A 15,876-nucleotide genomic window follows, 5' to 3' on the forward strand; every position below is an offset into this window, starting at 1 on the left:
GTCAGGGATCATTTAGTGGATAGAGACAGGTTTTTACCTTGATAAACTGGCAGTTTATTTTATTTACTTAGCCCACTTATTCATTAAATATATTTATGATAGCTCAGTATTTTAGGATGCTTATTAATTTGCTTATAGCACATAATTCACAAATATTTGCATGTAATAAATAAACTACAGCAACAATGATTTGACTTACCAGAATTTGATGACCTTTATTTAATATATTTGCAGCACTGTTTTCAAGGAGAAAAACATCAGAGATGTTGTCACAGATATCCTTGAAGAGATCAATTGTGAGAAGAACTTGAGTGATGTGAAGACCTTGATGAAATTGCTGCAACTTCCTCTAAGGAGACTGAAGGAGTATGAGCGCCTTGCTCAGAACCTGGCACTTTGCTACCCTGATGTAAGAAACAGGCCCTAAACAGCTAAGAACTGTATTGAATATAAAGTATTTTGTCATGATACTGTTTGATTTCATTATACTTGTGATTATACTTTGTGAACAAAAAAAAAAAAAAAAAAAAAAAAACTTGTGTGATTTAACACATGCAAATATTACTGGAAAACTATTCATTGGTATCATTTGTCTCATAGTGTTCTGTTGATAAATCAGTTTTCAGGTTATGACATTATCAAAGTAGATGTCATTGCACTGTAGAGAAGAAAATTTACCTTAAAGTTTGTTACAGATGTTGTGCATTGCAGCACAACATCAGTATATATGGCTATAACAGAGGACAGGAGAGTAATATATGATGTTTCATTATAGCACAGCATGGAGAGTGACCACCTTTTCCAGCTAAGCAGCAGCTGTGGTCAGCTTAAACAAGCGGCCATTGCAGACCATAATCTTGCTGACAATACCAGGAAGTTCTGGGATCTTATATCTTCTAAGATGCCTAAATTCAATGTAAGTTACTCCAAAAAGAGTCTGCCTCTTGTCATGTTTGATTTATATATTTTATGAAGTCATTTTAAAGTTCTGTTAGTTAGCAGTTCCTAAGATGAATCAAAGTTCAATTTAAATCTAGAAATTACTGCATAGCTGTATATTCTAAGATACCCTAAGTATCTTCCATGTACAATTAGAAGCATTTAATAAAATTAAAACAAAGTGGTGTGTTTTTCCCATAGTGATTTCATTTATGAATTGGTTAAGATCCAGGTTGATTGTACTGCTTAAAGTGTGGCTGTTTGGCCCCTGTCTCATATACTTGATGTAGTTCTTTGGTTGTAGATCATTTAATTTTTTCCCACATGTTAGATACAGGCATGATTGGTAACTTTTGTTTGTTTTAGAAAATTGCCAAGGTAAACTGCTCAGTGGACATACTTATTAAATGTGTCTTATGTCAGCTACTCACTTATTTATATATAATTCTGTATGTTTATTAACTTCTGCCTTGTGTCATTTATCTGGAAAGGTGGTTTATTTTACATAGTGAGATAGTAGGTACCACAGTGAAGAAATTAGATGCAACTAATAATTTTTGATTATGATCTGCACCGAAAAAACACTGTCCGTCTCATTGTTGAACACAAACCACACTACTGTACCAGCTTATTTGAGTGTATTAGTTGTTTGTTTAGCATGAATGTTACCTGTCTCCACAAAGGGTTATTAACAGGTAGATATTTGAACTCTTAGGCATGCTTTGGTATTTTAGGTCTGTTGTGGATACTTCACCCTGTCCATATGTGCTTCTTACACATCAACATCTCTAATGCATGTTGGTGGCTCTGAGGAATCCATTCACTCCTTTACTGTCTGAAATGATATCGATTACTTGTCATCTTACCCTTTTCGCTCTTTTGTAGTATTTGATTCTTATTTTTAATCATCATTTTCCCCTGTACTTTATGCTTCTGCTGTACCAGATGAGACAACTACAAGTTGACTTTGGATCTTCATACTTAAGAGGTCATAATGTGGTGAGAAGATGTTCTTGAGTTGTTTATTTACTAAAGGTGTAACAAACCAGGTAGTTCACTTTAACATTTAGTAGAGAACCAGATTATAGTTTATAAATCTCTATTATTATTGCCCCAATATCCAAGGTGATTGGCACTAAACACTGTTAATAATATCTTAACATGGCATGTTTACCCACTTCCCCCATACCAGTTTCCCATTTTGGTGAACCATTTAACATGCAAGATTATTTTGACTTAAAATTTGGGATTTTCATATCAACCTTAGTTGCCTCAATAATAGAAAAATATTTAAAAACTCAGTGATATTTGCACTGTTTTAAAAATCTTTTTTTTTTTCAATGGATGATGTCAATTATACCACATGGCTTTGATGTAATTTGCATCTTTATAATTTGTCTGGCAGGCTTGGTCCTAGCACCCTCATTAAAACAAGCATATGTTAATGTGAAAATAACCTTCCTTTTTATGGCCTAGCTTTAAAAGAGCTTTTTTTCATGTTTAATAAATTATGTTTGCATGGAAAGAAAAAAGGATTTATCTTCCCTTCATACCAAAAAGGAAAGTGTTGTACATTAATAAAAAGTTATAATTACAATAAAGCTATACCAGTCCAGTAGTATTGGGACTTAAGAGAGGATATGTTGATGGGGTACGGTTTGGTTTTACACTAACATGATTGTTTAAAATTTGTTATAAATGGTTTTATCTCATTGACATAAAGTTTACTAGTTAATGAGTTTTGAAATGTCTGTTAATGTTATCAGCAGAAAAGAAAAGAAAAGGACAGCATTTAAGTATTTAAAGGACAAAAGTTACATGTAATAAAAGACCAGATTATGACCTGTGATTTAAGTTATTCCTATCCTAGTGACAAGTCTTTACGAAATGCTGTTGTTAACATGCACAGCAGCTTTTACAGCATTTTGAGGGATATCTTTTTCATTTCAGTTCTTAAAATTACAGGAATTCACTTAGTTCTTATTCTGGTAATAAAAAATGAAAGTGAGATATTTATGTTTCTTGGAGGTAAAAGTATGGAATAATATAATTCTACCATTTATGATTATAGGATGCCTTGAAACAGCCTGGCAGAAGACTGCTGAGGGAAAGCCGCGCCCATCCTCTCCATGTTGCCAATGCCAGTCGATTTTCCCTCAATTGGTTGTTGCTCTTCAATGATGCCCTTGTATTCGCTCAGGTAAATAGGTGCAGTATGTTTATCAGAGGCCATGTTTGAATGATTTTTATGTAAAGTATATGTGTGTGAGCAGGTATATTTGTTTTTACTTAGATGCATTAAGATCACAAATGGGGAGTAATACTGTATATCACTTTAATGAAATTTTATTATTATATTTTATGTAGTTGTTTCAGATGAAAGTTATATTGCTTAAACTCAAATATTTGGTTTAATTTTGCTTTGCATATGGTCAGACATGCAAACTAGAACTGTAACTTCTTATTGAAACCCTTTGATGTCTATTATAGTATTCCAGTCACCAAGCATTTCCTCTTGCGACAATCTGGCTAGAAGCAGTTTGTGATTCAGATACCATAAAGTAAGTAGGAAATATTATTTGGTAAATTAATTGTTCAATATCAAACAGCAGGAACATTCTGTATAAATTGAATGTTTATATACAGTTTGATACTAGAAATTTATGATTAACTTAATTTGATTAATATTCTTCTCTTGGTGAAGCATGAAGAGAGAATTGATTAGTACTCTTACTTTAACTATTTTTCTTTTTCCTCTTGAAGGAATGCATTCACTTTGATAATGCCAGAAGAAAGTCTTACGGTATATGCACCATCAGCACAAGAAAAGGTAGGAATCTTTTTAGAATTTATTGTCATTTATGCCACTTAATAAGTCCCAGAACTCTTAAACACTAAATACCATGCATGCAGTTTATATCTTCGTGAGCAGAAAAAAAACTGGGGCAAAAAATCTGCATCTAAAGAGATGTTTTTGAATTTACTTATAGACTGAATGGCAGCAAGCATTTCACCAAGCAATAGAAGCTGTACTCTCAGACCGGAAATCGGGGTCAACATTCAGTCAGACATTACAGAGAAAGTCCACTGTTTCTGCTCGTAGCACTCTCCCACTCTCAAGATATGCCACTCATGTCTTTTACAAACCTGGACACCTCAAAGATGCCAAGTACATTGGGATGTGGCACGCAGGAAAGATGCATGGACAGTATGTAGCTTTATTTTAACATACATGATAGATTGACTGTATAGATATACTTTTTATAAAGTTTAGTTTTGTTTGGTTACATAATTTGTTGATATAAAAAAACTAGTTACAGTAAATGTCTTTTTGATTTATAAGTTGTGTTGCGATTTGTATTTGATTTGTAAGCCAGCTGTTAATTGTATGAATTGATTTTTAGGGGTGAGATAACATGGTCAAATGGACAAAAATATGTTGGGAAATTAAAGAATGGAGTGCAGCATGGGTAAGAGTGTACACTTTGAATTGTCAAAAAGATGTGTTGATGCTGACATCCACTAACTTTACACTTGAGCACAGGGAGAGAGAGAGAGTGGTTGAGTTCTGACAGTTCAATAAACTTGTCAAGAAGATGCCTTTAAGGTGATAAACACCTGTTATTTTTCATATATTTAAATACACAGCACTTGCCCATCTGTTGTTGTTACTTGGTTCCACTGTATGATATTGCTTGTATTCCTCTTCAGTCATGGTGTGTTGAGCATTCCCAAAGATGATAAGAGAAGAGAACTGCAAGATGGGAATTGGAAGGAGGGCAAACTGAATGGACTGGGATCTATAAAGTATTAAAACTCTACTTTTTGTTCAAACCACTCTGTACTAAGGCATATTGTTAATCATGTTCAGTTGGTACTGAAGATAACATTTTCAATAGAGTCTTTTCCACGAAATCGTGAGCATGCGCAGTTCCCGCCATTTTGTGCGGGACTGTTTCCCAGGGGGAAAGAGTAGAAGGGGCCTTCGGTACTTTTGTAGTATACCCCCCCCCACCCTGTAACTTTCTGTAACTTTCACTTTTCAAACAGTTTTTTACATTTTATTGTTTATCTATGTCAAAGCTGTTGAAATAAAATGCTTTTGTAATTACCTGTGGACTTAATTTATTAGTGTTAATCACGTTTAATCCAGCCCATTGAAATACAAAGTTAGAATCTTCAATTTACACCCGCAGTCAATAACTTGCCGCATTTTTGTTGGCTAACTCTAAGGTAATTTTATGTGAACAAGTAGCTCATAATAATTTCACAGAGGAAATCTAAGTATACAATGTATCAATCCTATGTTCACATAAAATAAGGTAGAGTTAGCCAACGAAAACGCAGCAAGCTGCGGTTACATTGTAAATTTTCACACTGTATTTCAATGGGGTGGATTAAACGTGATTAAAACTAATAAAAAGACCACAGGTAATTACAAAAACATTTTATTTCAACAGCTTTGACATAGGTGCAAAAGACACTGTAAAAAATGTTTGAAAAATGAAGGTTTCAGGAAGTTACAGGGTGGGGGGGTATACTGCAAAAGTACCGAATGTCCTATCTTTGCTGTCGATTAGGTACGTTTTTAGTTCTTTCATTGAAAAGTCATCAGGTACTTCTGCTAAATTTCTATTCCAACTGCTCCCATGAATGTGTTTTCGAAAAAAATCAGGTGTTAACATGTTACGAAACTTTGAAAATTCAGATTGAAATGAGCACTCCTCGATATGGCGTCCGTCGTGTACACTCCACACTTTCCCCCTGAAACTTCAAATCCCGAAAAATCTCGCGTTCCCACGGATAATGTAGCGGAAGTCACGTGACCGTGGAAAAGCCTCTATTGTTCAGATTATTCATGACAAAAACTTTAAAGTACTAATAAGCCTTTTTTTATCCATATGTTATGTTTTGTTATAAAAGAAACTTATCAAATTTTTCAAAATCACAAATCTTATATTATATTGTTTTTTTCCTAAGAAAAGAAACCCTACTTCCCCTGTCCCCCTCATCTCATGAACATCAACATCTTTCCCTAATTCACCATAATGAATAGTTCACAAGATATCACGTCAATGTCTTTTTCTTGCCAGATATGCCAGTGAGGATGTGTATGAAGGGTATTTCAAAGATGGACAGAGACATGGACATGGTGTTCTGAAGACAGGGAAACTGACCGCCAGCACTGCCAGTGTGTACATAGGAGAGTGGGCGGCAGATAAAAGATGCGGTTATGGGGTTTTTGATGACATTGTCAAAGGTAAAGGACTGACTGTTGGTTTCTGTACCTGATATTTGGTGTTATTTTTCTGGATGTAATATTTATTGATATGTATGGTAAGAAAAGCGGGTATTTGACAAGTACAATAATTATTGCTGTGACTTTTATTTCAAGAAAGAAGTATATTAACTATTGCTGTGATTTTTATTTCAGGAGAGAAGTACATGGGCATGTGGCATGATGATCTCTGTAGTGGCAGTGGAGTACTTGTTACTTTAGATGGACTTTATTATGAAGGCAACTGGATACAAAATAGGTTATCAGTAAGTGCATTTTTGTAAGTCTTTATATCTTAAATACATTGTGTGCATACATTGTTTGGTGTAGTACTTTTTTAACCTTGTTTTGTAAGGTGGTAGATTGGCAGATTAACCCTCTTGATAGCATGTTACTTTGCATGCTTATCAAAAACAGCATAAGGTATGTCTTTTTTGCCAAATTGAAAAATTGCCTCAGAATTATGAAAATCAAGTAGGTAGAATGATGACTATTGCTACAGCTGGAATGAATTTTGAAATTGAGTGGCATAAACTGATTGTATTTGTCTTAATAGAAGATATGAATAAATGGACTTCATGTCTGTCAACAGGGTGTAGGCCTTATGATAACTGAAGACAACATCTGGTATGAGGGTGAATTCTATGGATCTTCTTTATTGTATGGGAAGGTAAGCATTTTATATCTCCATCCAGAGTAGTACAAGATTCATAAAGATATTAATGACAAACACAGGAGTATTTTATCCTGTATGTTTTAATAAAATTTCTACTTTTGTTACTTTTTTCTTGAAGAGAATCATAATTGTTATTTTATATCGACTTTTCACATAAATATCTTATTTTTTCTCTGTTTGTTGGTATGGTATTTCTTTTTTCTGTTAATACAAAAAAGTTTTAATGCAGAGCAAAAAAAATTAGTTGTAAAATGTAACAACTGTAAATGATATCTATATTTGCAATACACATTTCAATAATTTCTGTTGGGGAATGAGACCTAAATATATTTGATTTTCATTATTCAGGGCACCATGACCCTTCCAAATTCAGACAAGTTTGTGGGTAGTTTTAATGGTGCTTTCACTGATGGAGTAAAAATAAGTGGAAATTTCTACAAAGCCATTAATCCGGAAAGAAGAAGTGTTCAGCAACAACCCAGTGTATCAAACCCTGAGTAAGTAACAGATATTTTTGTAGCAAATAATTAAAAAAAAGAGATGGTGTATTGGGATCTGTCTTAAGATTTTTTAAGATAATTGTTCTTGATCACTGTGTATATGTGAACTGGTGCCTCAAAATTTGTTAGTTCTAAAGCCCATTTCCAACTTTTCTATTACAAGTTACTGTTGGTCACATCTTAAAAGAAGCAAAATAATCATAATTTCTGGTCCTCTCTCAGGTCATTTGGCAAGCACAGCGTCCCCGCAGACCAGAAGTGGAAACAGATCTTCAGTTTATGTGAATCTCTGCTTGGTGGTCCCACTGCCCCAGCAACCAAGGCCTGGGAGGCAGTGGCAGTCATGGTCAGTGCAGGCAAGAGGACAGTGAAGAAGGACAAAGCCAGGTAAATGACTAGTGAAATCATGCCAGGTGGTATTCGCTATATTTCAGCAGTTCTAGAATAGAAATGGCTGTGGCAGTTTTAGTCAAGGATCAAGAGTCATGAAGGTTGGATTCTATGTTAAAGGGCAAGCAAAGTCAATAACAGCAGAACCAGTGCAGTAGCAGTAATAAAGCTTTCATCAATCATATAAGGCCTTTCAAAGCTATTTGACCTCAAGCCAGAAATTTGCTGTAACTTTAATATCCCCAGTCTTTGGCTTTTGTTATAAAGCATATGTGTACATGTTTCAACCAATTCTGATTATAATCTTGCATCTTTTATGAAGGCTACACACCTTTTTGTTTCCATATTTATTCATTAAATGAAAACATTGATTTTCCTCCTCTGAATGTTATTATGGGTATTGCACCTTATTGTAATGAATATAAGGATGATTTATTAAATGATTACAACTTATATTTATTTATTTATTTTTGCTTTGTCATGGGCGCAATACATCAAAATAATGTTAGAATTACCTGAATTTTTTGTGAATTATAGTGCTATCATCTGAATCATTTTCAATATTAGGTATAAAATATTTTTGAATGCAAAATAAATTCTAGAAATGCATGAAAATTTGAAAATAAACTGTTTCACAATTCTTAAGCCTTTTGAAATTGCAAAGGGGCAGAAGCTCTTACCTACCAATGACATGTACAACATCTGAAGGTCAATTATTCACAGTTGCATTCCTTGATATTATCTAATTGCTGTTTAGGTCTTCAGCACTATTACATAACAGAATTAACAGAAACACAATAACAGCCCTTGTCTTTTTAACTTGCTTGCACTAAAGGATCTAATAGAAACTAACAATAACCATTGCATAAGTGAAACCTGGTAAATTCAGTGAAATTATTCATGTCGAACCAGCATCATTTTATCTGCCAGTGACTCATTACTGTAAACTGGTTTGTATCATGCAGTGGATATATCTTACTTCATTGCTTATATGCTTATCATCCCTAGATGTTAATGGCTCAGTTAATTAATGACACAAAGTTATCTCATTGCTTGGTTTTGACCTATGAGGCTGTATATTTGTCATGGATACAAAAGACAATACCATGCATGAAGCACTGCAAATATTCTGTATAAGGTCTAACTTTTGCATAATGTATGATTTGTTTTGGTTTGACAGTGTGCACATTTTTGATGTCTTGAAGAATCTTTCAGATACAGAAGTGGTAGTTCAGATGACCTAGAAAAGATTCCTCCCTACAACAGAGGAACAATGACTATTGACTATTATAAGCAAATTCAGGAATATCTGCGTAAGGTATGTGTGAAACAACAAATATTCATGCAAGTGTGTCACGTTATATATATCGGAAAGCACCTAAGGTGACCTGCATGGGCCAATACTAATTTGTGTCATGTATCTTTTTCTTCAATTTTTCAGGTTATGTCCTATTTGGACAATTTAGATATTTTGCTAAAAAACAATAAAACAAGCAAATAAACAAAGTAAAAAACAGACTTTGTCAATAATTAAGTAGTATGATAACTATGAAGCTACCAGCAGGGATATACTACATAGAATCATATTGCAATATTTTTGTATGTCACATTGTTTTTATATTGTTTAAAGTAAAAATTGAACCTTTCTTTCTTTTTTTATGTACAGACACAGATGTGTCTGTACATATAGCCATCATCTGCGTCTGTCGTCGCCGTCGTCGCCGTCGTCGCCGTCGTCGCCGTCGTGCACTTTTACCGATAACACGATAAGTGGAAAACTGTTTTTTCTTTTGGCTTGAAACTTACAGAACTAATGAATATTCATAATACGCAGGTCAAGTTCGAAAATCAGCATGATCGGGTCACTTATAGGGAATTTATGCTGTTTTTTCACTTTTTTCAGCATAAATGAAGCACCGATAACACGATAAGTGGAAAACTGTTTTACTTTTTGGCTTGAAACTTACAGAACTGATGAATATTCATAATACGCAGGTCAAGTTCGAAAATCAGCGTGATTGGGTCATTTTTAGTGAATTTAGGCTATTTTTTCTCTTTTTTCAGCATAAATGCAGCACCGATAACATGATAAGTGGAAAACCATTTTACTTTTTGGCTTGAAACTTACAGAACTGATAAATATTCATAATACGCAGGTCAAGTTCGAAAATCGGCATGAATGGCTCATTTTTTAGTGAATTTAGGCTATTTTTTCTCTTTTTTCAGCATATATACAGCACCGATAACACGATAACTGGAAAACCGTTTTGGCTTTTGGCTTGAAACTTACAGAACTGATAAATATTTATAATACGCAGGTCAAGTTCGAAAATCAGCATGATCGGGTGACTTGTAGGGAAGTTATGCTGTTTTTTTTTACTTTTTTCAGCATATATGCAGCACCGATAACACGATAAGTGGAAAACCGCTTTATTTTTTGGCTTCAAACTTACAAAACTGATGAAGATTCATAATCCGCAGATCAAGTTCGAAAATCAGCATGATCAAGCCATTTTTAGGGGAGTTATGCTATTTTTTCACTTTTTTCAACATATATGCAACACTGATAACACTATATAAGAAAAACAGATAGGCCAATTGTCATTATACTTACAGGAGTGGTCAATCTTACTAAAATGCAGGTTGAGTTGGAAAATCAGCATAATCTGGCCATTATTTTAGAAGTTATGCTGTTTTTTCACATTTCCTCAGATTCAATTATTAGGCATGTGAACAGTCTCATTATTTAACTAATAAGATACGTAAAAGTGTTTGTTTGATATTTCCTGCATCTTTACAACATTGTTAATTGATTGTGTAAAAATGATGGTAAACTTGTTATCGTGTATTGTGAAATAAAGTGTCAAAAACGGTAATAAACTCATCATTGCAGTTTGTCAGATTCAATCATCCACTATGTTCAGAATCTCAGAATGGAGGAAATTGGACATTAAACACTGTTCTATTGATATTTTTCCCATCTCATCAATTTTCTTAGTTGGTCATATAAAAATGGCAACAAACTGTTTATTTCGTTTTATGTTAAAAAAATGTTAAAAATGGAAATAAACCCATTTCAGAACAGTGCTGTCATGTTTACATTTTGGCATTTTTAAGATGTGACTTTGAAGTTTCATGAGCCTGCAGACCTTTGCTAATCACATTTTCTGAATATCCATGATACTAATATTTTATTATTAAAAATTGATGGTCATTATGCTGTTAAACATTATGTAATATTGCATCAAAATTTGAAGAAACCCCTATTTTGGGCACTGCTCCCATGATGACCATTTAAGAAAAACCATGTCACTTACTGTTTTCAAACTTACAGGCAAGAAACATAGGGCTAAAATACAGCTTCAGTAGGCAATGCAGTCTGTTTGGTAATTTTTTCTGGCAGTTAAACAGTTTTTTGTGAAAATTTAATTTTTCACTTATTGGCATTTTCAAGGTGTGACTTTGAAGTTCCATGATTCTGAAGACCTTTGCTTGTCATGTTTTCTGAAAGTCCATGTTACTAATATTCTATTAAATAAAAATTGATGGTCATATATGCTGTTAAGCATTATGTAATGTTGCTTCAAAATAGAAGAAAACACAATTTTTGGTGTTGCTGCCATGATGACCATGATGGGAAAACCGTGTTACTTATGACTGTCAAACCTTAAAAAAAGAAACACTGTACTAAAATGCAGCCTGAGTTGGAAAAGCAGTCTAATTGGCTTCATTTTCTGGAAGTTATACATTTGAGTGAAATATTCATTAACTTTTTGGCATATTCATTGTGGGACTTGGAGCTCCCATGGACATGAAGCCGAATGGTAATCAAATTTTCTACATGTCCATGCTATTTGTAGTCAATAATCAAAAATTGGTGATAATTATTCTATAATTTATTATGCAATGTTACATCAAAATTTACAATAATCTTTTTGCACTGCTACTGCAAACATTATGAAAAGAAAACTGTGTTACTTATTATTATTTTTAACTTATGAGAATGATTTTTAGGATTGGCATGCAGTTAAAATTAGAAAGCTAGGTCAATTGGGTTATCGTTTATTATTGAATTTATGCAATTTTGTGTGAAATTTTCATTTTTTTATTCTGGCACTTTCTAAGTATAAACTTGAGCTCTGATGGGCCTGAAGCCTTATGCTTTTACTTTGGTCGGTGTTACCTGCTGTGCATAATTAAAATATGATGTTGACTTTGCAGTTAAACATAATGTATCATTTCATCAGAATTGGTAGTCTCCTATTTTGTGCATTATTGTTTTGTGCTTTTCTTAAGATGTGACTTATGGGCCTGAAGGGTCTTTGAGAGGGTCAGTCTGTAAATTTTCCTTGGGTATCACTTAGCTAAGCTCTGAGTTATAAAGTAATTTGCCTAATTGATTATTAATAGGCCATTAAATGAGATTACATAAAGCACACTTGTTGATATCTCCCTGTAAACTCCCAAAGGTTAAGCTCTCTGCTAGATTAATAATAAGGAAGCAGTGATAATTATGGAGGTAAATTATGCAGGTAATTTATATATATATATATATATATATATATATATATATATATATATATATATATATATATAATCAACAATTGCTGCCTGGGCAGAGGTCTGCACTCTCGGAGTGCTTTTCTAGTTTTGTTTATTTTCCTTAATAACTTTTTTCTCAAACACTTGCATTTGTGATATTTAACCGCCTGAAGCTCTGCACATTTTCTGTATTTCCACATAAGCAGTTGTATGTTATTTATGTTTTCAAACATTATGTAATATTATTTTATGCACTGTCATCATTTTTCAAATATTGAGACTTTCATCATGTGACTTTGGTCTCTCATGGTCCTGATACTGTAATCTTATTGAAGGGATGGATTGAGACCATCTTCTGGGTCAGCTTCCGGAAGACGTTCAGATTTTTAAGTTTATATTGACTGATATTTATTTTTTTTCTTTTGGAAGATCATCAAAATAGAGGATGGATCAACAAAGATACTTTGGAATACTGTCAGAAAATATCTCTGGGTCAGCTCCTGTTATTGACCATGTTACCTGTTGTGCATGATTAAAATTCAGTGTTGACTAACAGTGCTATTATAAGCATTATTTATTATTGCATCAAAATTGGCAAAATGACCTATTTTGCATCTTTATTTTCTGTTTTTTGTCTGTACATTTGACAGCTTTGCTGCCTTGTTTTAAATTTCTAATATGTTTATGCTGCTGAGTAAATGTGCTTGGCTGTAGGTAAAACCTAACTGTTCACATACAAAAACAGTCCAAGTGATAATGTTAAAAAAAAATGGGTTTGCTTCTTTATATAGCAGTAAGCAACATACATATGCAGCTTATAGACGACGACTAGAAATAATGTATCAAGAAGTTTAAAAATGTAATTTATATAGTATTTTATTAAATGGAAACAAAAGGAAAAGCACTGAAAGAGGACGTGATTAAAAAACAATGATTGCCATTGTTTGGTTATTTTCAAAGCGCTTGCTTATAATTTATTAAAAGTTGTCCTTATGTTAACCCGATGATAGTATCTTCACCTGTTTTAAGTCTGTAAGTCAATTAACATAGCTTTGCAGGTATCATTAGGTAAAATGTAAGATGATATGATAGAATATAAATTTAAGTATGGTATATGCATATAATATACACATAATGAAATGAACCTCATAATTATAGATTAGTAAATGAAGTGAATTACTTAAAAAGTTTCTGCAGACAAATACTAGTGACAAAATCTATTGTTGGATCAGGCACATATGCTTCATTCGTGTATAAAATATACTTGAAATAAAAAATCCTCAAAGGTATGTTAATATGCGGCTTTTACATTTGCTGATATTCTTTTTTTTGTCTTTCCAAGGCATTTGAAGTATGCTTCCATCCCCTGGGCAAGCTGATGGAGGGTCTGGTGGACGTGTTCCGTGCCACATATGTAGGGGTGGGAGCACATTCCAGGCTGCTGCACCATGCCAGGGATGAGGTGAACTCCTTTGTGAAAAGAACCTACAACATCATAAGGTTTGTGGTATTAAGTTATCGTTGAAAGCAAAATAACAGCATGCTTTCAATTTCGGTATTTAAGTGATGCAGATTGCAGTTCCATTTTAAGTGATGCAGATTGCAGTTAAATTTTGATAAAGTAGCCTAGGTCTTAAAACATTTCTTAAAAATTGTGTACTGGAGGTGGCCACACGAGAATAAAATCAGTTTCCTCTATTGAAATACTTCATTGTGAAGGTCTCTTCCTCAAAAGTTGTGTTTCTCATCTAAAATTTTATTATTTCCAGAATGCTGTTTCCTGATCTACCATCTTCATCGAGACCTATGTATATTCACCATACTGACTGTCCCAGTCCTGTTAGTGAGGAGGAAGATGACAAAGGGTGAGGCAGTCTGTAGGCAACACTGTCCTAGCAGAACCAACATTGTTGTTACAAAAGAAATATAGAATTTGAAACAATTTTGCTTCAAATGCAAAAAGAAAAAGAAAGAAAAAAACATCTTATGAATAAATTGTAGTCACACAGTTTGAATATAAATTCTAGTAAATCAACAGTAATCTGTCCTTACCCTGCTTGTGTTAAAACAAGTACCCATCAAATTACTTTTTCTGGTCAGCCCAACCATTTTTTTTAAACATGCCAGTGACTTTTGATCAAAATCCATCCATGCCATATATGATATAATAATGATATTGATTTCTTCTCATTCTGAACACCAGTGAGGTGATAACACCCAGCAGTCTTCTTCACCCCTTGCTTCTGCCAAAGATCTATCCTCCTCTCTTCACTCTGTACGCCCTCCACAATGAGAAGGAGGACGAGAAGTACTGGGACAGACTGCAGAGGTTCAACAAGCAAGGAGATGTGGCTCTACTGGCATATCTGGGAGTAGACCAGTGAGTATAGGATGGAAAAGTGGAAAGGATAATTATATTAATCTGATAGCAAAAAAGCAAATATGTATGTATGTATGTATAAGCAATACTAAAAATATGTAAAAATGTGCCTCAACTAAATACACTTGTGATATAACATTATATAAAACAATGTATGGCAAATGGATTGATCTTCATAGGGAATTATGAGAGTGTACCTATTAATTTGATAAGCTTGGCAGAAAATTTGCTTACAGTTTTTCAATCCTGATTTTATAGTTATAGAATTATTATTCTATAGTCAAACATCAAATGATTGTGAATTAATTGTTCACCTCTGCAACCAATATTTTTTTATTCTGTCAAATACATGTCATTTTCTAATTTTACAGAAAGTTCTGGCTGATTGATGAATCCTTGCTGTTAGAGAAAAGACAGGTACATATTTGTCTTTCAACAGTTTATACCTGTTATAATGTCAATACTTTTTTTCTTGCACCAATTAAACTTTTTGTGCTGAGTTGTTTGTAAATAATAACTTTTGTTGACCCATTGCAACATAATATTTAGGATGATGAGTCTTGTTGAATTCTTGTTGAATATTTGATATATATTTTTATCCCCATGGCCATAACATTTAATACAGGCAACACTGTTACATTGTTAAAATGATTAAGTTAGTAGGGTTATATAATAAAAGCATTATTCGGCCAAATCTCGAACAACCAATATGCTTGTTGCCTTCTTTCTTGGTGTGAATGGGACTATGAAGGTTTGTGGTAAACTGGGGTTTACTGGGAGACACAAAAACTTTAGATCATTTTTTTTAGAATATTATAATAAGTTGTTTGTTATATTTTACAGAAATTACAGTCCATAAAAGATAAATGTTACTCTGAAGCTGTGGAGACACTTCAACAAATAAGGTGAGCACAAACCAAATTTAAAGGCAAACAGTTTAAAGGCAACACTTATTTTGTATCAACAAGGGTATTGACACTTTTTGAATAGTTTACAATTTCACATTAATGCTAGTTTTCTTCATTTCCAAAAAGGAAATACAGTTGTAACATGCTGATAGCTCTGAGTTGATATTGCTTTATTATTATACAAATATCTGCAAGAGCACTAGAACAACTACATGTATTTCAGTTGTTTCAGCCTGCAACTCCGTCTGACTTTCAGGTGCAAA

The 15,876-nt window shown here is 33.5% G+C and overlaps 1 protein-coding gene across 3 annotated transcripts in view; it reads left to right on the forward strand.

The window, feature by feature from the left end:
• The window catches only part of LOC106163905 (alsin), a 35,458-nt gene that overhangs the window by 15,828 nt on the left and 3,754 nt on the right, over window positions 1-15,876 (forward strand). For 2 of the 3 annotated variants that reach the window (XM_024077524.2, XM_087005234.1), the window contains exons 12-31: window positions 235-409; window positions 776-916; window positions 1,885-1,938; window positions 3,011-3,139; window positions 3,430-3,500; window positions 3,703-3,769; window positions 3,930-4,147; window positions 4,344-4,409; window positions 4,651-4,746; window positions 6,033-6,199; window positions 6,374-6,483; window positions 6,810-6,887; window positions 7,242-7,390; window positions 7,616-7,780; window positions 8,999-9,101; window positions 13,668-13,825; window positions 14,095-14,190; window positions 14,529-14,705; window positions 15,077-15,122; window positions 15,549-15,610. In XM_024077524.2, coding sequence (XP_023933292.2) covers window positions 235-409; window positions 776-916; window positions 1,885-1,938; window positions 3,011-3,139; window positions 3,430-3,500; window positions 3,703-3,769; window positions 3,930-4,147; window positions 4,344-4,409; window positions 4,651-4,746; window positions 6,033-6,199; window positions 6,374-6,483; window positions 6,810-6,887; window positions 7,242-7,390; window positions 7,616-7,780; window positions 8,999-9,101; window positions 13,668-13,825; window positions 14,095-14,190; window positions 14,529-14,705; window positions 15,077-15,122; window positions 15,549-15,610 — 2,328 coding nt within the window. The remainder of the gene's footprint in view (window positions 1-234; window positions 410-775; window positions 917-1,884; window positions 1,939-3,010; window positions 3,140-3,429; window positions 3,501-3,702; window positions 3,770-3,929; window positions 4,148-4,343; window positions 4,410-4,650; window positions 4,747-6,032; window positions 6,200-6,373; window positions 6,484-6,809; window positions 6,888-7,241; window positions 7,391-7,615; window positions 7,781-8,998; window positions 9,102-13,667; window positions 13,826-14,094; window positions 14,191-14,528; window positions 14,706-15,076; window positions 15,123-15,548; window positions 15,611-15,876) is intronic. The other variant, XM_087005235.1, reaches the window with a different exon arrangement.

The sequence above is a fragment of the Lingula anatina genome, chromosome 2, assembly GCF_051362555.1.
Source record: "Lingula anatina isolate TDL-2025a chromosome 2, LinAna3.0, whole genome shotgun sequence".
Classification (NCBI taxonomy): domain Eukaryota; kingdom Metazoa; phylum Brachiopoda; class Lingulata; order Lingulida; family Lingulidae; genus Lingula; species Lingula anatina.